The sequence below is a fragment of the Ursus arctos genome, unplaced genomic scaffold (genome assembly GCF_023065955.2).
Source record: "Ursus arctos isolate Adak ecotype North America unplaced genomic scaffold, UrsArc2.0 scaffold_19, whole genome shotgun sequence".
Classification (NCBI taxonomy): Eukaryota; Metazoa; Chordata; class Mammalia; order Carnivora; family Ursidae; genus Ursus; species Ursus arctos.
In genome coordinates this window covers 13,875,540-13,897,205 of record NW_026622863.1, presented here as the reverse complement: position 1 = coordinate 13,897,205, position 21,666 = coordinate 13,875,540, and the positions used below count along the sequence as shown (strand labels likewise).

At 40.5% G+C, this 21,666-nt stretch overlaps 1 protein-coding gene across 2 annotated transcripts in view; it reads right to left on the bottom strand.

The window, feature by feature from the left end:
- NUP93 (nucleoporin 93) overlaps window positions 1–21,666 on the bottom strand; it is a 103,753-nt gene that overhangs the window by 55,457 nt on the left and 26,630 nt on the right. For both annotated transcript variants that reach the window (XM_026494801.4, XM_057314097.1), the window contains exon 3: window positions 18,136–18,253. In XM_026494801.4, the coding sequence (XP_026350586.1) occupies window positions 18,136–18,253 (118 nt within the window). The remainder of the gene's footprint in view (window positions 1–18,135; window positions 18,254–21,666) is intronic.

The following is a 21,666-nucleotide window of genomic DNA, read 5'->3' as shown; positions in this document are numbered from 1 at the left end:
TACCAACAGTATTCAATTCCCAAAGTCGGCTTCCTTCTCAGTTGCATCCAGCGCCAAGGAGGTTCAGGGAAGATGAGATGGTCCTGGCCCAAAGTCAGTGGTGTGGCATTCACAGCTGATCCATCCTGACAAATCAGCTGAGAATGAAAAAGCAATCTGCTAATTTTATCAATGACATTTCACCTTGAGTATTGTTTTAAGTGAGGGCCACTAGATGTAGGCAGTCAATAAAAATCAGCTGATTTCTGTATGTCATTATTTAGCAGTAAAACAAATTAAAGTTCCTTCTCTGTTGCTCATATGCAAACTTGTCTGCCCAAGGGTCAAGAAAAAAACAGGGAAAAGAAAGCTCCCTCTGCACTGAGGAGCTGATGAGTTTCTGCTGCCCCAGAGCAGAGTTCTGCCTCTGGTATGCCTATAAACCAAAAAGGGGGGGAGCAGGGTTTAGAAGTAGGCCAAAACTTAACGCTCTGGGGTGAAAGTAATTTCAGAAGTAATATTTCCACTTTAAACACGTTCTCAGGTGGGGCGCCTGGGTGGCACAGCGGTTAAGCGCCTGCCTTCGGCTCAGGGCGTGATCCCGGCGTTCTGGGATCGAGCCCCACATCAGGCTCCTCTGCTGGGAGCCTGCTTCTTCCTCTCCCACTCCCCCTGCTTGTGTTCCCTCTCTCGCTGGCTGTCTCTCTCTAATAAATAAAAAAAAATTAAAAAAAAAATCTTTAAACACGTTCTCAGGAAGCAGTTCCCCAGTAAATGCGGTTACTAACGGGAATAGGCTAACATGGGAGGAGGAAGCGTCTCTCCTCAAATATTCCTCCAGGGCAATTCACTGCAGTCCCAGATTTCAGAAACCTAGAATAAGAGCTGTCAGTCTGTGTCTGTCTGTCTGTCTGTCTCTCTCTCACACACACACACATACAGTGTCTATCAGGCCTCAGTATTCAGACAGAGGGAACAAGTGATTTGCCAAGAACTTGTAGACTATATGAAGAAGTTCTACCTCAATTAAAAGAATATATGAAAAAATAAAGTATATGAAGACTCAGAGTCACAGCCATGAAATCTCAGGGGTGATTCATTTCCCCTGTGGCACAGATTAAGAAAATAAGGGACAGAGAAACTCAGATTCTGGCCAAGGTTACACAGTGACCTGGTCTAGGTCTTGGGTTCAGGTTCCGGGTTTCTTGTTACAGAACTCTTTGCACAGCACTATGGGACACTGTACCAAGAAAAACTACTCAAGTATGTATCTGAACCCCAGATTCCATGGAATCTTAAGTTATGACATGGGGATAATGGTGGATACAAAAGAAGGGCTTCTAGCTTACTAGTTCTTATTACTGATGTACTTTACACAACAGATGTATTCCTTACCAGGTTGATTGTAAACAGAATTCTGTTAAACAAATTCTATTTTAAATTCAGTAGGGAAGCTGTTTTTTGAAGGAATACTAAAGCTAAATATCACCCCAAGATTTCTTTTATAAATGCAGACATTCAGAGTTTGGATTTGCTTACTGAAGCAAGGTTCATCATATGATTACTGTTATTTTAGAAAAGAGACACTAATTTAACTTTCATGTAATTTTTTTTCTGTACATATTTTGTATTTCTGCTATTAATTAGAAAACACTAATAAGATGGAAAAGTGATTTTAAAAAAAGACTCCTCAATAGAAAGTAAAGGATTACTAAAATTATCCAATCCTCAACAACTTAAACAGGAAAAAACTGTATTTATTCCGTTACCTGGTCAGATTTTCAAATTCACTGTCATACAAAACAGAGTTCCTGAAATTAATCTATGAAGGAAAATTGTAGGCAGGATTCTATTTTCTCATTAATCCTTATTATAAAGTTAAATATGGCATTCCTCAAAGCAAGAAATAAATTTTGGCATTAAGACCTAATAAAACTATACTCAAGGATGCAAGCCTTAAGAAAATTATAAAAGAAACTAACCAGAATAAAAATTATATGAGAATAGCAACAAAATGAATGTGAAACAGAAAACATGGCAACGCCCCACAGGATACTGGCCATGCAAGAGGGGCCAGAAGAGGTGAGAGGAGGCCTTGCCTTCCACCCCTGATCACTTCAGGTCAGGACAGACAACAAAGGCAAGCCAGACAAGTGGCCCTGTCTAGACCCCAGGAACTTACGTTGCCTTCTAAGACACCTGGTCAGGTTTTCATCTCTGTACCTCTCACCTCTACAATAGGAATGCAAGGATTTGCAATTCTAAAACAGTTTTATGAAAATTAGGCTGATTTTAAAATCTGCTTTTCCCACACCATTCTTCTCTCCACCAGCCTTCCAGCAGTGACGCGGGTGGAAATCATTTTAAAAACAACAGTCTAGTTTTATTAACGTGCTTCTTACCACTAAATCCTCCAGCAAACTACTGAGGTGACTATAACATTTCCAATTCTACTACTTTGCCATCTCGCATCCTTAAGTTGATACTGGGGCATTCCAAGTAGCCAAACCCCCTCAGGTAAACCTAAAAACACTGAAAATCTACTAAAGATGGCGACCATATTATATCCACTTGGGGAGCTTAACAAAGCATCATGCACAGGGTTAGGTGCTCAACATACATTTACTGAATAAGCTATAAATTGTTGGGGGCTGTTATTCAGAAGCTCTAGAAATGTCTACGCAAGTGCAGACTGTCATCAGCCTTCTCACTGTGGCGCTTCTTGGCTAATTTACACCCAGAATGTAATCAGAAGTGTTCCTGTGAAGCTGGCTACCTATATATTATTTGAACTTAATCTAAGTTCTATTTAAGTCTTACTAATGAAACGAGTATGATGAAGTATGGGTAAAATGCGTCCTTAAGGCTACTTACGTATGATTTCTAAAAGGAAGAGGTAATGAAGTCTAGTGGAAAGCATACTGATGTTGGAATGAGAAGTGGGTTCTAGGTAGCCCACTACACAAGTCATTCACTTCTCGTCTCAGGTTCCCCATCTATAAAATGGGGAACTGCCACCAGACCTACCTGAAGTAAGAACACTGTGTGTCTCTTCAGCTGCCTATACAACACAATTACTCTTCAAAACAAAGAGAAGCCATTTCAAATGATTTCTAAGACACAGGCTTTGCACATTTTAATACATTTTTCAAATATGCAGACTGATTTAGACATTTCCAAGGAAATAGTTATTCTGCCTCTCTGCTTTCTCTCATGGCATCTGTTGTTACTAGCAGCGAAGGAAAAGTAAAATCTAATGTCATTAACAGTAGACCCAAGATCCCCAGCACTCACTAAATGCGGGAGGAGAGCACACAGAGAAGCAAATGAAAAGGTAAACAAAAGGAGGATGAGAGGAGCTGAAGAGAAAGGCAGAGAAAATCAGGTTAATGAATAAAAACAACAAGTCCATCTTTCATCTCTCCCGGCTCCTACTGATGGCAGACGGTATATTTAATCTGCTGAGAGACCAGATTTAAGGCCTCCCTTTGGCATAGTCCATCCATGAATTATTAACGTTTGCAGAAGCAACAGCACATCCGCTCACAGCGATCAGAGAGGATAATGATGATTAACCAAGATGGGATTATTAATCCCTCCACTTCCCCTTCCTGTCTCCCTCTCTCCTTCATTCCCCTCTGGGCTCTGACTGCTTTTTAGGCAGTGTATTTTGAGCTACAGCCTCAGTATCAGAGTCAATACCTCCGTAGTGAGAGAGTAATCAAAGACCAATTATAAGTCGTAAGTTTTTAAGATATACACGTTTTTCAGATATATTTTATTGACTGCTAGGTCCTTGATGAAGCAAAAATACAAACGAGGGTAGTTACAAATTCTTTATGGACTCAAACACTCAAAAGATAAACATACTGCTTTGCAGGCTCAAAGTTCAGGGTTGGTACACAAGTGGATGACGTTTAAAAGTTGGCAGGGATGGCTAGAAAAGCAAGATTTACCCCACGCTAGAGTTCTGTCATCACTTAATCCAGCTGATCTCAAACTGGAGGACTTGTTAAACAGATTCCAGAGATTTGGATTCAGTAGATCTAGGGTGGGGCCTGAGAATCTGCATTTCTAGTAAGTTTTTGGTGATGCTGATACTGCTAGTCTGGGCACCAGGCTTAAGAATAACCAGCGAAGACTTCCTTCTGTTTGTCGAAAGCATTCAGAGCATGAGAGGCATGGAGAAGGAAATTAAAACCAACCTGAGGCAGAGAGCTAATACAAGAACAGAGATGAGATCTGCAGCTCCTTTCCCTTCTTATCTCCCAGGGAAAAACCTAGATGCCTGAAGGGCTCTGCAATATGTCTGCTGCTCCAAAATTAACCCCGTTCCATAACACTCCTCCTCCCCCACCAAAAAATAAGCTAGTAGGATGAATAGTTAACAAATAGTGAAGAACACATATGAAACTGAGAGATAGATTAATTTATAACTTAATTCCTAAAACATGAGAAACAAAATCAAATATTCCCCTTTCTTTGCTCATTTTCTTCCCCATCACTCCCTCTTCTTAGGATTTGGCTTTAATGTATAATCAATCCTCAAAAAAAAATGAGTAAGTTGTAACACCCTCACCTAAAACCTTAGTTTGCTACGTACAGAAAATTCTTACACACCCTCAATAGCTAGCTGAGTCAGGCACCAAAAAAACAAAAGGAGAATATTACCAGAAGCTATTAGGAAAGGGCCCCAAATACGGAAACACACTTTGGGGCACCCATTAGAAGAGCAAAACATAAGCAGGTTAAGTAGATGGATAAAAGTAAATACCACTTCTCTGGGGTTAGCAAATGCAATTGAAAACACAAGTAATGAAAGCACATGAGGAAGAGGCAGCCAGCAAGGCCAGGCTCGCACAGAACCATCTTTCCACCTGGCCCAGTTCAACGACACACCTAACCGGGGTTCACTCTACACTGCAAGACAGATGTGGTGTTGCACGCGTGAGGCTGCAGGAACCATTCTAAAAGCCATGATTTCACAGCTAAGAGATGCTTGGAAAAAGGGAGGTACACTCCCCCATTAGCAATGGCTGCCCTTGATGGGATAGCCAGTTTAAAGGGGGAGGGGAGGGGCGCCTGGGTGGCTCAGTCGTTAAGCGTCTGCCTTCAGCTCAGGGCGTGATCCCGGAGTTCTGGGATCGAGCCCCACATCAGGCTCTTCTGCTGGGAGCCTGCTTCTTCCTCTCCCACTCCCCCTGCTTGTGTTCCCTCTCTCGCTGGTTGTCTCTCTGTCAAATAAATAAAATAAATCTTAAAAAAATAAAAATAAAAATAAAAATAAAAATAAAGGGGTAGGGGAAGGAGAGGGGGAGGGATGTAAAGGACAGAAGGAAAGTGAGAAGAAAAGGAAGACAGAAGAAAAGATAAAAGAACAGACAAAAGGAATAGAAAGGAGGACAGCCTAAAGGAAGGTAGGAAACTGGGAGGAAGGGAAGAATAGAAAGCAAAAACTGGCAAAAACAAAAAAAAACCCAGAAAACCTCCCCCCTAATCTGCTCTAAACCCTGATAGTCTAGTCACCTAAAGTTCCAAGTATGACGTGTTCCGGTCTGCCACTCTGCATTTGCTTGTCACCAACGACCTCCTCAGACAGCATAAACCAGGCTGCTTGGCTCTATCCAGTGCACCAAGTCTCCAGAGACAGAGCCCCTTCACATAAAGGACATCTGAAAACTTTTCAGGGGCAGCAACAAACATTGGTATCATTTTTGTTCCAAAGTGTACCTCGGATGGGAAAAGTGAGGTTTGCCAGCACTCGGTTTACGGTATTACTCTTCTAAGTAGCATTTTCGTCCCTACAGCTGATTTAGTTAACCAGCAAAGCTTTCACATGGAAGGGAATAAATGGAAATGTCACTTCAAAGAAACAGATAAAAGGTCTGAGAGGAAAGACAGGACCAAGACATCAAGAAATGACCAGTGGCAAAAAAAACTAGCTTAGCATCTTTGCAAACAAACAAAATCATCGTCGTCATCATCGTCATCCTCATCATCAGGAATTTACCCAACCAGTCACCCATGACGCCTTCCTCAGCAAGGCATGATAATAAGGATACAGGGCAAGGAATTAAGAAGTATCTGGGTTCAAGTTCCACCTTTTGATAGTAAGTAATCTCTCCATCTTGGTTTCAGTATGTTCCCCTTCTAAATAAAGATGATGCCAACACCCATTCAACCCACCCCACCTCGAGGAATAAGACAGTGATGGGCAAAGCCCACTGCAAGTTATCACCAAATGGAAGAAGTATTATGGTGTGCCACTCAAAGTTCACATAATATTTCTGGTCTGTTACTTTCCCCTAGATCTTCCAAATTAGGACAAAGTCACAGATAACCATTCTTTCAAATGGCTCAAGGGGAGCAGCAAAATGACTTAATAATTGTTCATGAAACCAGCATGTCTCAGATTCCTTTTCACACATTAGGAAGCTTTTCCATTACAGAATAAAGGAAAAGACTCTACATCGTTTTATAAGAATTAACAAATTCTGATCTACGAGGGTCATTTTTATAGCCGATCTCTAACACATGCTTTATGGACTGGTTCCTCACCTCCCCGTTAAGTCAATTTTCCTTGTCCCTTCAAACAGATGTTCTACAGCCTCAACTACCTCGTCCAAACAATTTAACACTTCCAAAATGGTGGCTGTTCTGACAACTTTGAGGGGCAAATGGCAGTCAAGACAGCATACGCGGGGGCCACTTTCCAAGTTCTCTGAATTAAGCATGTCTTTCTTACTTTTGTAATTGGGGGAAAAGTGAGTTTTCTCTCCCAAAGCCAATCGGTTCCCACTCAGACTCTCAAAATCCCAAATTTAATGTTTCCTTGTCATCTAACTCCCTCAGCCCTCACCCTCTCTTCCAGTCAAGAGGTGTCCAGGTTGTGAAAGACGAGAGGAAAAGTCTTTTGCAGACAGTTATTACTTCTCCTCCAACCACTCTGAGCCTAGCTCCCTCTGTAAGCAGAACACTTGACAGGCCCCTTGGCTAGATTCTAGTCCCAACTTCATGCTAGGAGAGTGGCACCAGCCACACGCTGAGGGCCACTTAAGTGGGAGCGCCTAACTGTGACCTACACTCTGGACCTGCTTGGTCTTCTCTTCAAGGTTCGGCTACGTTAGTCTACATTCATTTGTAAGAGCCTGTCAGTCCAAACAGTAACAATCTGTGTGACTCCAGGACATCTCACTTTTATGTTGTCTCCCAGCAGTGAATGAATAATTTTGCTGTAGAGAAATTCTTTCCTGTATTCTGGAGCACACACAAAGTCAAGGGCTTTGTCTGTGTCTATAAAAACCAAACACACATAATACCCTTAGACAGCCAAATCATATTATAAGACGCAAGATTTCAACATTCCGGCACACTGCCAGAGCTTAATGGCCAGTCAGACGCTAAGTAAGGAAATGGGTCTGCATTAAACCTACAAATAAGTCAACAATCAATAGTTCAGGATTACAGTAAAAACTTTGATGTGCCCTTTAAATTGCTTCTAGCATCATTCTTCTAACTCAAGCTCAGCTTCAGAAGCAAAACAAAACAAAGATGATCAAGCAAGAAGCTGAGCACAACCTATTTTCACAAGCACAAAGACTTGGCATTTTGAAACTAAAAGCTGCTCCAAGATTTCACAGAAACCCTTTACAGTATACCTGTAGGGCAGCAAACCTGAGAAATAATAGGGTGAGCTTTAGACAGTAAATTATACTGACAGCTCAGCAAGCACAAAACTATGGCAAAAAAGCAAGCACCTGGAGATAAACGGATAAAGGACGTTTGGCCTTCCTGCAAAATTCATCTCCTCCACCCCTCCAAAAGCCAGCAGCACTTTGTATAAAGGTTTAGAAAGCATGTTCCAGCTTTTCCCCACAGTCAACATTATTTTACTACTAAGTGGATGTAAATAAGAGCAATGCCCACCCCATCCATTCGCTGTGGGCTTGCTACTCTTTATTTTGCTCTAAATGAGCAATCAAAGAGCAATATTTCTATTGTAACACTTCCACTACTTTCCACTTTCAAATATATCTTGAAAATTACTTCTTTACTAAACAGTCTTGATATACAATGAAATTTAAAACCTAGGGGACTAAGGGTTCAGTACTGAACTCAAACCAACAGAAGGGAGTTCAAATCTGGCATATCTAGCCTCTGTAGGCCTTAGGTTTCCCATCAGTGAAATAAGGTTAACAACAGTATCCACTTCAAATGGTTACTGGAAACGCGGAAGTGTTTATTACAGTGTCTTGATGAAATAAATGTTCAGTAAACCTTAGCTCTGCCTCCTGGATTTTAGCTGGGGTAACACAGAAGACGGGAATTCAAACTTTAGTGCCACTATTTACTGCACCAGCAGGGATACTTAAACTAAAGAAAGGAAGGAAGGTAGGGAAGCAAAGGGGAAAAGAGGAAAGGGGGAGAGGGGGAGAAGGAAAAAAACACAACCGTTTAAACTAGTCCACTCAAAGTGTGGTTGAAGGAGTACCAGACCCTAAAGAGTTGGTGCCCAGTCTGCAGCAGGTAAGTACAAAAACGGAGAATAAGCATTTAGAAACTTTTAGAGGAAGCTGATAGAGTAATTTTGTCTACTGAATTTAATTTGAAAAACTAAGGCTTGTATTTTGCATGTCTTTTATTTTGTGGGGTTTTTTTCCCTAGTAATTCATTTTTACTGTATTTTCCTAAGATTATCTCTCAGCCTCAGATGAACTGAGGAAAAAAACCAAAACTCGTTTGGGAGGCACTGATTCAGTAAGCAAAGCACCTTCTCAATGAAGAACACCCATCACCACGCCCATTCAAGATGAAGACCTCTGGGGCAGTTTGGGACCTCATAATAGAACAAAGTGCTACTGTGAATGCCCATAAATCCTCAAGGATCCACAAGGTAGTGCATGTGGGTGGCTCAGTCAGTTAAGCTTCCAACTTTCTTTTTTTTTTTAGATTATTTATTTATTTATTTGACAGAGAGAGCGAGAGAGAGAGAGAGAGCGTGCACACAATCAAGTGGAGCGGCAGGCAGAGGGAGAGGGAGAAGCAGACTCCCTGCTGAGCAGGAAGCCCTACATGGGGCTTGATCCCAGGACCCTGGGATCATGACCTGAGCCGAAGGCAGAAGCTTAACCAACTGAGCCACCCAGGTGCTCAAGCTTCCACCTCTTGATCTCAGCTCAGGTCTTGATCCCAGGGTCCTGAGTTCAAGCCCTATGTTGGGCTCCACACTGGGTGTGGAGCCTACTTAAAAAAAAAAAAAAAGATCTACCAGGTCCTGAGCTGGTCCTTCTGAGACAGACTGGTATGTACTATGGATAAGAGAGAACCTAGTAAGAGAAAAAGTACTCCCAGATAATATCACACCAGAGTATTTTGGTACCTTGAACAAATCAAGCATATTACAACCTTCCATGACCATTTCTACCTGTCATTTAGATAGTGACAGCATTTTAAAATGTTTTCAATTTTAAAATTAAAATTTTAGACAATTTTTTCTTTTTGAAAGAAAAGAGAGGAGAAAACTCTTCCTCATATCCTACTGCTCATGCCATTCAAGAAATAAAGCAAAGCAGGTAGTAATAATAAAAATCAGCCAGTAAATGCACACTCCCACTTAAATTCTGCTGACCTAATCCTCCCCTTTGTTTTTTTATTTATTTATTTATTTATTTATTTATTTATTTATTTATTTATTTTTCTCCCCTTTGTTTTATAAATGAAAGGAATGGCTCTGTCTGTCCTGGTTGTAAATATGTTCTATAAGACAAGGCTTCTTTCCATACAAGTTCTCAGAAGCTGTGTCAGCTCAGTCCTGCTTAGCAGACCCACTGCAGTGCTTCAAGAGTGGTGGCTCTCTGAAAAGCAGGGGCAGGATTCGGCTGTGGCATCTCGGCCTCGCAGCCACTCCGTGGTGAGAAGCGAGGCCTCACCCTTCTGTCCTCCAAGATAATTAAAGTGGAGCACGCACCACTGCTGATCGTTAGAGTTGCAGACCGGGGGCTGTAAGTACTGAGGGCCTGAGCCTCAGCTCGGCTGCCAGCAACCTGAGCTGGAGAGACTCACTCAACCTCTCCATATCTGAAGTGCACAACAGAAGCCAAGCAACTGGGAAATGTGGAAAAAGCTTAAAAAGAAAGCAATATATACTAGTTCTGAGAGCTCTGCAGCAAAAGAATTCTACTACAGGTCTTGTCAGTAGAGGATATTACCCATCCTTTCTCCCAGCTTCTGTTCCTGGTCCCCAGCAAACAAATAAAAAGAAGCGAAACCAGGATCTCCCCTGTCTGGGCCCTCTCTCTCACTTCCTTCACAGAATGTGGATTCTTAGTGGAGACTGTGGGAACCTGGGTCCCAAAGTTTTGTATCCAAGGAGCCACGCTGTGCCACCCCCAACAGTGCAAGGAGCCACATCAGGCTACAGGCCTGGAAAGCTTTAAGATCGAACGTTCCAGAATGGAAATAAGAGATCACAGGGTGCTGCAGCAAGCGGATCAAAGTGGTGCACAGGGTCAAGGGCTGCCATCTGAGAACGACAGACTGGTCTACAGTAATGCATTCGATATTCGATGAGGTTTTAACCCCATTTAAATTACATCCGCTCCAGTATCAAATAGTTCAGCAGATAAAAAGACATGCCCATTTCTGCCCTGAAGCCAAGCAACTTAAAGACACCAGACTGCAGATGACAATTTATGTGCCCCCCACCTCCAGAGTGCTGGGGCTTCAATAGGTATCGGCAGGTTTAGAGACAGCTCATGAAGGAGGGAGGGCACGACTCAACCCGGTTCAAAGGCACCAGGGCTGGGTCCATATGTGAAGTGCTCTAGTAAATTGTTAGATAAATATTTTAGCCATCGGCTTCTTCCAAAACACTCTAACGGAACCATTCCAACTTCTTTCTTCTTTAGTTGGTAATTGATATTCCTTTGCTCACTACAGGATATAAGAAACCTCAGAGAAGACAAAAAAGCCTGTCATTTCCTGCTTGCTCAGAATGCATTCAGCATCCATTTACTTGCTTGTTCTGAAAGCCCCGCATTCAGGAGTAAGTGTGAATGGATAAGTAAAAAGGCTGAAATCTTATATCCTTGGCTCACATAAAAGCAGTTTTTCACATTTTCCACAGACGATGCCTTTAACACCCATTTTTATTCCAAAGTCACCATTTTTAATTCCATTCACAGGATACTTTAAGGTAATTGCATACTTTCCACCAGACCACAAAGCCTACCTTTTCCCTTATCACAGACAGGCAGAAAAATTAAATCATTTCAGTACTTACCCCAGCAGTCAGTCTCAGACTACCTAATTACAAACACAAAACCGGATGGTACATTAACCTGCCTCTGGGAAGACACTATTTTTTCTTTTTTACATGTTTACTGGTTTTCACCAGCTCTGAGATTTACAACAGGTCAGAGTTTAATGACAAAGAACAGCAAATGTATTTGCTAAGGAGGGGTGATGTGGACACTGCAGTGTTCACACAAGAAGACAAAGCCTGGTACCGTGACTGCCCCGAACAAGCAGACAGGGCACAGTGAGATGTAGGTCTTTTCCACATGCAGTTCGGTCACTACAACTGAATGCTGGCTTAAAATGTAGCTGGCGTTTGTTCCAGGAAAGTGTTTCTCTCTAACTAGCAGGCTTAGGATCCAGTGAGAATTGGGTTCATTATCTAGTGAACTCAAGAGCATTAACTATAGGTTGTTTAATTTAAGTCCAGGATAAGCTGCAAAAGGGCAAGATTCGAATATCCATTAAAGTCTTCTAAAAACTCCAAACAAAGGCTACCATGAACTTCCCACTGACTCTCTTAGGGACAAGAGGAATATAAGCAAGGAGGTCAATAAACACAAACGCTTAACTAAAAACCTTCACACTGTTAGATTCTCTTATATGTTTATATGTGAAAACATTTAAAGAGAAGGATCTTATTCCTTCAGAGTCCCATCAATTAAAAAATTTCTAATCATCCAATTTGGGATAGATCACCACTGCAGAAAAGCCTGCTCGGGCATATTAACAACAGAAACAACATGGGAGCTAGGTATGTTTTGCCCACTTAAAAACATTTCTCAGACTGTTATACAAATGATCAGCATGCCAACAGATGCCAACTCTCAATAAATGAACCCCATTTCTTCCTCAGATTTACGTTTCAATGACTACTTAATAACCCTGGAGTTCAGATACTATTCATCCATTCAGACTGCACTTTCCTGCAGATCTGAGCAAGGGAAAGCTTACTGCACTTCTTCAATATCAATATTTTGCCAGTAATATTCCTGAAGAGCTGCTATTACCACACTAATCATTCTAGGCAAGGCTGACCCTCTTTCCAACAAACAAACTGCCACAGGATTTCTGGAACCAATTCCCCACTAACAACTTGCCAGGACTACAAACACACAATTAGCAAGCAACACAACCACTTTTCCGCTTAGTTGTTAGATGTAGCTGCATTTAAGCAGCAGTCTCTTAGTTCTGAAGATATAAAATTAAAAGATAAACCATGAAAATAACAATTTAGGTGATAATGGGTTACACAAGCAGTGATTCATTTTTATACTTAACACCAAAGCTATTTAGTTCTTTCTGATTACTTAAAAGATAAGTTAAGAGTGGTCTGAGCATACTCTACATTTCCAAGGCCAAGGATAGAAGGAAGGAAATAATGAATATTTTATTATGGATACAGTGTGGTAAGCAAAACAAGTTTCTAACAAAGTGAATTATTACTGCATCATTATCTTGTATGTGATAAATCAGTTTCCCGACTCTAATTTTTTTATAGTTATTTTATCCACTATTTAAGATTTCTTTTGCTTCCTACTCATATAGGACAGGACAGATTTCCACCTGGAAATTTAGATTATGAAGACCTTTAATATAGGATCTTTTCTTTCTTTCTTCTTTCTTTTGGTAGAAGGGGCTGAAGAAATAAGAATCACTTATTCAAATCTAAGATTTGAATGGGCTGCCAAGTTAATTCTACAACATAAGCTAAATTTCTTTTTACTTTGTGGAAAAACATTTGGAAAGTTTTGTTTTTTCCTAAGCAGTAAAACTGACACTGTATTTGGAGGCTATGGTGAGAGAGATCTGAGAAGACCATGAAAGAGGGTGTGAGGAAAGCCTCACAGGGTCAGACTGAAATGAGGGCTCGGACATTTCAGAAGCACTACTCCAGGCTAAGGAAGGTGATAAGCTAACGCCTATCGTATAAAAGAAGAAAAGAGTTAGGCAACCTGGTGGCTGAAGTATGAATATGAGCGCGCGCACACACACACAAAGATAGCTCCTCCTACTGCAAGAAAGTATCGCAATTTAGTCCCATCTGTACATACTCCAAACGCTAGGAATTTAATACTTAAGAAAAGCAGATGGTTTTTCTTTTCTTTTTTTTTTTAAAGATTTTATTTATTTATTTGACAGAGACAGCCAGCGAGAGAGGGAACACAAGCAGGGGGAGTGGGAGAGGAAGAAGCAGGCTCCCAGCAGAGGAGCCTGATGTGGGGCTCAATCCCAGAACACTGGGATCACGCCCTGAGCCGAAGGCAGATGCTTAACGACTGCGCCACCCAGGCGCCCCAGCAGACGGTTTCTATTTTAAAAATGTCTCTGTAGAAATCTCTTAAACATATTACAGAGTGTTAGCCTGTTTGGAAACAGTAACTACTATTTAGCATGAATCAGATATGGGTCTTCCCATAGCCTGGAAAGAGAATGTTAAGGGTGAGATCAGATACTTGGTTGAGGTCTGTAGTCACTGGAACTAGCAATAGACACCTTAGCCCGATACTCCATACAGCTATTAAAGAGTGAGATTTGACAATGTTTCATTAATTACAGTTAATTTAGTCTTAAAATTCCTGGCGCTACAAGTGTAGTAGGTTGACATGTGCCCCTCACCAAAAAGATATGTCAAAGTCCTAACTCCTAGCACCTGTGCATATGGCCTTATTTGGAAATACGATTTTTGCAAATGTATTAAGGATCTCAAGATGAGATCACCCTGGATTTAGGGTGGGCCCTACACCCAATGACTGGAATCTTTCTAAAAGAAAGGAGAGGGAGACTAAACACACAGGAGATAAACCTTGTGGAGAGGGAGGCAGAGATTGGAGTTAAGGAACAGCTGGTGCCACCAAAAGTTAGAAGAGGAAAGATTCTCCTCTACAGCCTTCAGAGGGGGCATGATGCTGCCAACACCTTGATTTCAAAGTTCTATACTCCAGAATTGTGAGAGGATAAATTTCTAATGTTTTAGGCCACGGGGTTTGTGGAAACTTCTTGTGGCAGCTCTAGGAATCTAATACAGGAAATTTAGCAATAATATTATTATACTTTGGTCCAATGCCATCTGGAAATAATACAGCCTAATGCAGAGAAACTGCAGCTCCCATTTTTATGGCCAACTCAGGCAATTTCTGCACAGCCTTCTTGAAATATACATGTAATCTAGTGAAAAAGCCCATAATATAACCGAACTGTGTAAATCTGCACTTTATTACTACGTGACACACATCATCCAAGGTACACTAGGTCTGTTCAGATCATAGTAAAGACATGCAATCTGCCCTTGGTAATTTTTTTCCGAAGACAGAAGCGAGCAAGTGGACCTGTGAGAGGACTTGTGCTTGCAAGCACCACGAAAGCACGTAGAGCAGTATAATCGTTTCAGTGCCATACCTTGTTAACAGTTGCTCTTCACCACTATGACACAAATGTACAGGCCTTCTTTATGACCATTTCCAAAAAATAAAATCAATAAGCATTTTTAAAAATTCTCCTAGCATCAGCCATACATATATTTAAGTAAATCTTTTTTAATATGTTACCTTTGCTGGCCACAGCAATCTTTCAAAAATTACATTCTCAGTGCATGCCAACATCCTCGATTATGACAAACAACGAAACAGTTAACAGTGGAAAGCCTATATTAATTTCAAGCTTTCCATTAGAAACAGACGGAATATAATCAATGTCTGCCAGACAGAAAAGGACTACATGTATCAATATATGTATCTATACAGGGAGAAATGCCTTTTCAAGCTTATAAGTAATACAAACAATGGATGGTACAAAGTCTTGGACAGCATTTGTCAAAGAATGCTTCAGCATTTCCTTCTATGGATTTATAAATTGACATAATAAATTCACTCTGATTGATACTTGGCACATGGAATTAGGGTGCACTCTCATCTCGAAAACTGCACTGCTTGGAAAAATTTATACACAAACATCCATTAGATTTATGCTATGTGAATCCTGTATCTCAATAAAGCTGTTAAAATAAATGAGGTAAAAAAAAGTCCATGAAACAATATATATGGCTTTTCTAAAAACAAACAACTGAAAATGACTAAGTTAACTCTTCTTGGATAATCAACACATGATGAGAAGAATTAAAAGGAAGACTGCTCCATGCTCAGGCCGAAAGCTGACTTGGCTCTTACATCTGACTACTAAACAAGAACTCGTTGATACTATATGTATGGGGGGCTTAAACATAGGTGAGCCCCACAATAAAAATAAAAATTAAAAATTAAAAAAAAAATTTAAAACTTCCAATTCCTATTAATAACTAGAACCACCTCAGATTAAACCAAAGCCTCAGCTGTTTAAAATTCAAATTTTCTCCTTTAAGCCTTTGAAGGCAAGAAGATGAAATCAACAGAACAATTATTTTGAAACTAGTCTTTTTTTTTTTCCTTTGAGAGAGCACATGTGCAACCAGGGCTGGGCGGGGGGGCATGCAGAGGGAGAGAATCTTTTTCTTTTTCTCTTTTCTTTCTTTTCTTTTTTTTTTAAAGATATTTATTTATTTAAGAGACCGTGAGAGAGAGGGAGCTCAAGCGGGGGGAGGAGCAGAGGGAGAAGGACAAGCAGACTTTGCACTGAGCTGGGGGACCAACACAGGGCTTGATCGCAGGACCCTGATATCATAACCTGAGCTGAAACCAAGCATTGGCCTCCAAACTGAAACCGACTGAGCCATCCAAACGCCCAGAGAGAAAGAATCTTAAGTAGGCTCCAAGCCCAGCACAGAGCCCAGACTGGGGCTTGATCTCACAATCCTGAGATCATGACCTGAGCCAAAATCAAGAGTCAGAAGGTTAACTGACCAAGGCACCCAGGTACCCCAAAACTAGTTAAGTTTTAAATCTTTCCTTTAGGTACAGATGATCAATTCCCAATTAATCAAAAGTTACCTTGAACTCACCATTTTGCATTTTTGAACCTATTCTGGAAAAGCTCGAGGTAAAATTTTGAAATGAAAGCAACCTTCCTCTCAAAGTTCAAAGATTTCCCAGTGGTGTAGGACGAAAACTCTTAGCCATGCTCATTCCAAATTAAGAAACTCTCTTTGATGTGACCGAGCATGCACTGCTGGGAAACCATCAAATGGGGGTGCTGAAGGAGAGTGTTGATGCATTAAACAGAAGATTAGAAGAGAAGATCGTCATGATTCGATACATTTATAAACCTGTCATTAATATCTCAAAGCAGAAAGTGGAGTACCACATCAGAGGGAATTCATGAAGTACATCACTAAATGTGCTGAGTATTCTAAATATGTATGACAAATATGCCAAAGAACATTTAAAAGCAGTTGGTTTTAAAAATAAACAACTTTTTTGGGGGTGCCTGGGTGGCTCAGTCAGTTTCGCCTCCAACTCTTGGTTTCAGCTCAGATCATGATCTCATGGGTTGTGGGATGGAGCCTGACTGGGGGCTCTGGGGCTCAGCGGGGAGTCTGCTTGAGATTCTCTCCCTCTGCCCCTCCCCCCCCACACACATGTTCAGGCATGCTTTCTCCCTCAAATAAATAAATAAATAAAATCTTTTTCAAAAAATAAAAATAGCTTCTTTGGTACTTTAAACGTTAAAAACACACAACCTCTCAGCTAGTGCCATTTCTTCCACACTATTAGGGATACTCCCCAAAATATATGGTTATTCAAATTAATTTTTTAGCTCTATCCCTTTTGCCCACCCCATCCTTATTAAAAGTATTAGTTTACATCAGTAAAATAGAAGGGACAAAAAGGGACAGCTAAAAATAAACAAAACAAAAACAACAGTTAAGTACACATGGCATTTTAAGATTACATGGAAATACTAGGCATCCATAAGGTGACAAGCTAATATGATTTAGTACATAAAATTGTAAAAAACTAGAGACTATGGGAACATATTGATAAATGAAAAATAATGAATTATCTATAGTTAACTCTCAACAGAAACACAGGGTTTTCAATTACTGAATTGGAATAAATACAGTAGAACTATGGCCCTTAAGTGGAAAAAAATAATTCCTGGGAAGGATAGTAGGGTAGAGAGTTAATTCAAACTGAGCCCATATACTAACACAATTAGTACCCATCTGTACAATGATTTGCCTTTGCAGAACCTGCTTCCTTTCATTTCAAAGGTAAACCAATGATTAAAATGGTAGCTCACGGTCCCTTCACTCTAACATGAATGCAGCATCCCAATTTCTCAAAACTAAATGAGTCACACGTTTTTTCCTTAACAATGTATGTGTGTGTGCACGCGCACGCACACACAAAGCAGTTTCTGATTAGATTAAAATAGCAATCAATTATGCCAGTGGCATGTTAGGTTAAATGAGACTGGAGTGCTCTATTAGACCATTTCCTGGTGCCACTAATGCAGCCAAATACTTCCTAGAAATCGATGAGTAGGTTTCAGTAAATAGTACTCTAAGTTTTCCCCAGCTCTTTGCCAACCAATACAAGCAAGATGTAGAAAAGAAATGTGGAAGACGAAGAGTAAAATTATTTGAGATCCAGCAAAGAAAGCAAGAGAAACTTACAACTAATGTCTCTGTGCCTTGGATTAAACCCAAGGAAGGAAGAAAAATCTGTTCTTATAATTACAATAATCTAAAAAGTGCAGGTTGGAATTGCTTTCCTACATTCAGCCTCTCAGAGCCTCTTAAAGTAACCTGTGTTCCCCACTATACCTCCAAACCGGAGTCTCCCATTCTCTTAATATCTCAGGGAGAGAATTAACAAAGAAATCTAGAATTCCTAAATGAGCTGGTCAACAAAGGGCCAGGGCCTTCAGCCTGGTGTGCATACTCAGGGTTCCACCTGCACCAGTGCTGCACCTGGAAGCCCTTACCTGAATGTCTGTGTCCTTCACAGGCTCAAGAGGCTCAAAGGTGGTGGCCGCACTCAGACTCTCCAATCGCTGGGAGATGTGGGATATGTCAAGTCCCCGAGACCCAAGGAGAACCGACCTATATGAGGATATGGAGCAGGGAGAAAAAAGCAGGATTAATACTAGAGACTATTTTTTATTCAAAACATCCTATGTACTGCTCAGACACTTTTATATGTTTTTTTTTTATACCTTTCCATAAAGATCTATCACATGGAATAACATATACAATATTGCATCTGGTAATGACAGAGAGTTCTGGTCATGCCTGAATTAGACTAAAACTTGCCTAGAATAAAATGATAGTGTATCAATAAAATAATAGGCTAGACGACTCTACACATTTTACAGTAAAGAAAATCATGAGGTAGATACTATTCTCAATCCCCATTTTACAGATGGGAGAACTAAGGTGCAAAGAGATTAAGTGACTTCTCCAAAGTCAAAGAGCCAGGAAATGGCAGAGCCAGGTCATCGGGCTCCAGAGCACAAACTCTTAACCACCATCCTGTATTCATAGCCTCTGTAAAGATAGTATGTGAACCACAACATTTGAGAAGCTTCAAGAGTAACCCAGTCCAAACTTTATTCATTAGTTGAAGAAACAAAGTGTCTGGGACCATCAATGATTTGCAAAGGGCAGTCAAACCAGAATCCAAGGTTGGTTCTCCATGGCTTCTCTTTAAAAGCCAAACATCATATCTAGTACATCTTCAAGTTCCCTCTCTGCTGCCCAGTCCAATAATACAGGAGCCTGCCACCTAATAAATGCTTTGAAGAGAGACGGGAATAATACAGCTAGCTTTATTTCTACTCCCTTGGGGGAATGTAACAGAGGAAGAGTTTTTTAAAAAATCAGAGTCTCACTAATATCTAGTACACTCTCTGGAAGAAAGAGATTTAGGAGAATTAGATGCTTAGATTGTTGTTTTTAGATTACGATTTAGTACCAAAAATTCCACTGACAAAGTTCATGTTCCTTATGAGGAACTCAGAAGCTGTACCACCGGGTAGTGCAAGTAACCCTAACACCTCCGGCTAAGACTTCTACTTCGGAAGTAACAGACTTATTGGAGAAGAGAAAGGACTTCGTGTTTATTTCTATTCTACTAAGTACTACAGAAATAGATGATGTGCGCCCAGAGGGCTCCCCACTATAGATTTTTGTCTCTTCCATGTAGACAGGTCAACTAGAATGCCATCCTCTAGGCTACCATGTCAGATAAATAATCTTGCCTCTCTCTTCTAACATCCTTAAAGCTAACTTTCTAACACAGAAGTTCCCAACCCTTGGTTGCACATTAGAGTCATCTAGGCAACTTTCCTCCCAACGATTCTAAGTAGTGCTGGGTGAAGCCTAGAGCATGGGTAACAGTGTAATGCCCTCCCTCCTTTTTTAATAATAGCTTTATTGAGATATAATTCACATCCCATACAATTCACCCATTTAAAGCGTACAGTTCAGATTTTAGTATATTCACAGAGTTGTACAACTTCCGCCACAATCAATTTTAGAACATGTTCATCAACCCCCAAGCCCCTACCCACCAGCAGTCATTTCCCATGTCCCTTCCCAAACTCCCCCCAACCTGATATCCATTAATCTGTTTTGTTTCTATTGAGATTTGCCTATTCTGGACATTTCGGATAGATGGAATCATACAATATGTGGTGTTTTGTGACTCCCTATTTCACTCAGCATAATGCTTGTCAAGATTCATCCACATTCTAGTATGTATCAGTACTTCCGTTATACTGATACATCACATTTTATATTTATGAATGTATCCCTTCATCAATTGATAGACATTTGGGTCGTTTCCACTTTGGGGCTATTATGAAAAACGCTGCCATGAACATTCACGTACCAGTTTTTGTGTGAATATGTTTTCATCTTTCTTGGATATGTACCTAGAAGTAGAATTGCTAGATCATACAGTAACTGTTTAACCTTCTGAAGAACTGCCAGATGGTTTTCCAAAGCAGCTACACCATTTTACGTTCTCATGCACAATGTACACGGGTTCCAATTGTTTTCTACATCCTCGCCAATACTTGTTATTACCTTTCTGATTATAGTCACCAGAGTGGGCCCTCCTTTTTAAAGCCTTACAGAAAAACAATTTTAAATACAAAACTAAGTAGTAAACCTTCTTGTACCATTACCCAGCTTCAACAATTAACATGTCATAGTCAACCCTGTTTCACCTGTATCCCTACCTACTTTCCTCTTTCCACCACCCAGATTATTTTTAAGTAGATCCAAGATAGTCCTCCAATTATTTAATAATTTAAATTTTATGTTTTTTTCTGAATGGGATACAAATACGATCTCTACTTGTGAATGATATGCCTTAACCTCTAGGGTGCTCCTCCACCTCATTTTTTTCCCTTACAATTTCTTTATTGGGGACTCTGGATTATTTGTCCTGTGGAGCAGTACTACTTAAACTTGAACTGTACATGTGAATCACCTGGGAAGCGTATTAAAATGCAGATTCTGACTCAGTAGTTCTGGGATAGGGCCTGAGATTCTCCATTTCTAAAAAGCTCACAGTTGGTGCTTTTCCTATTAATCCATGGAAGGATACAGTTTCCCACATAACAGGTTTTATCGACTACATCCCCAAGAAGTCATTTGACATGTTCCTCCAGACTCTGTATTTCCTATAAATTGAAAGTAAGCTCTAAAGTTTTGATCAGATTCAGGTGTCATTATTTTTTTGGTTAGATTACTCGAGACTTTCATCAAGAAGTCTGTAATGTCTGGTTATTTCTTTTGGAATGTTAGCAGATACTGATGATCACTGCGTAGAGTCATTAAATGGTGGTATTCTATTTTTTTTTAAGATTTATTTATTTGAGAGTGAGTGAGAGAGCATGTTGTGGGGGGGGGGGGCACCAGAATCTCCAACAGACTCCCCACTGAATGCAGAGCCCTACCTCACAACCCAGAGATCATGACCTGAGCCGAAACCAAGAGTCGGATGCTTAACCAACTGAGCCACCCAGGGGCTCCAGGTGTTCTATTTTTATTAGCTAGAATATTTCCTTTCAGAAAAACTCCTTATCCACTATGTGGTTAGTCTGAATAATGACATGGTTCTCAGGGCGCCTGGGTGGCTCAGTCGTTAAGCATCTGCCTTTAGCTCAGGGTGTGATCCTGGCGTTATGGGATCGAGCCCCACATCGGCCTCCTCCACTGGGAGCCTGCTTCTTCCTCTCCCACTCCCCCTGCTTGTGTTCCCTCTTTCTCTGGCTGTCTCTCTGTCAAATAAATAAATAAATAAATCTTAAAAAAAGACACGGTTCTCAAAGTGACTGATGAGTTTTGTTTTAGTATCATTATGAACTCATGAATTTAAACAGGCATAAACATATGAACTGAACATATTAAACACTTACTGATGTGTTTAATCTATTGCAGTTACTATCCTTATCCTTGTACTCAAATTGTCTCCTCCGCCAGTAGAAACCTTTTGAGGATGGTTT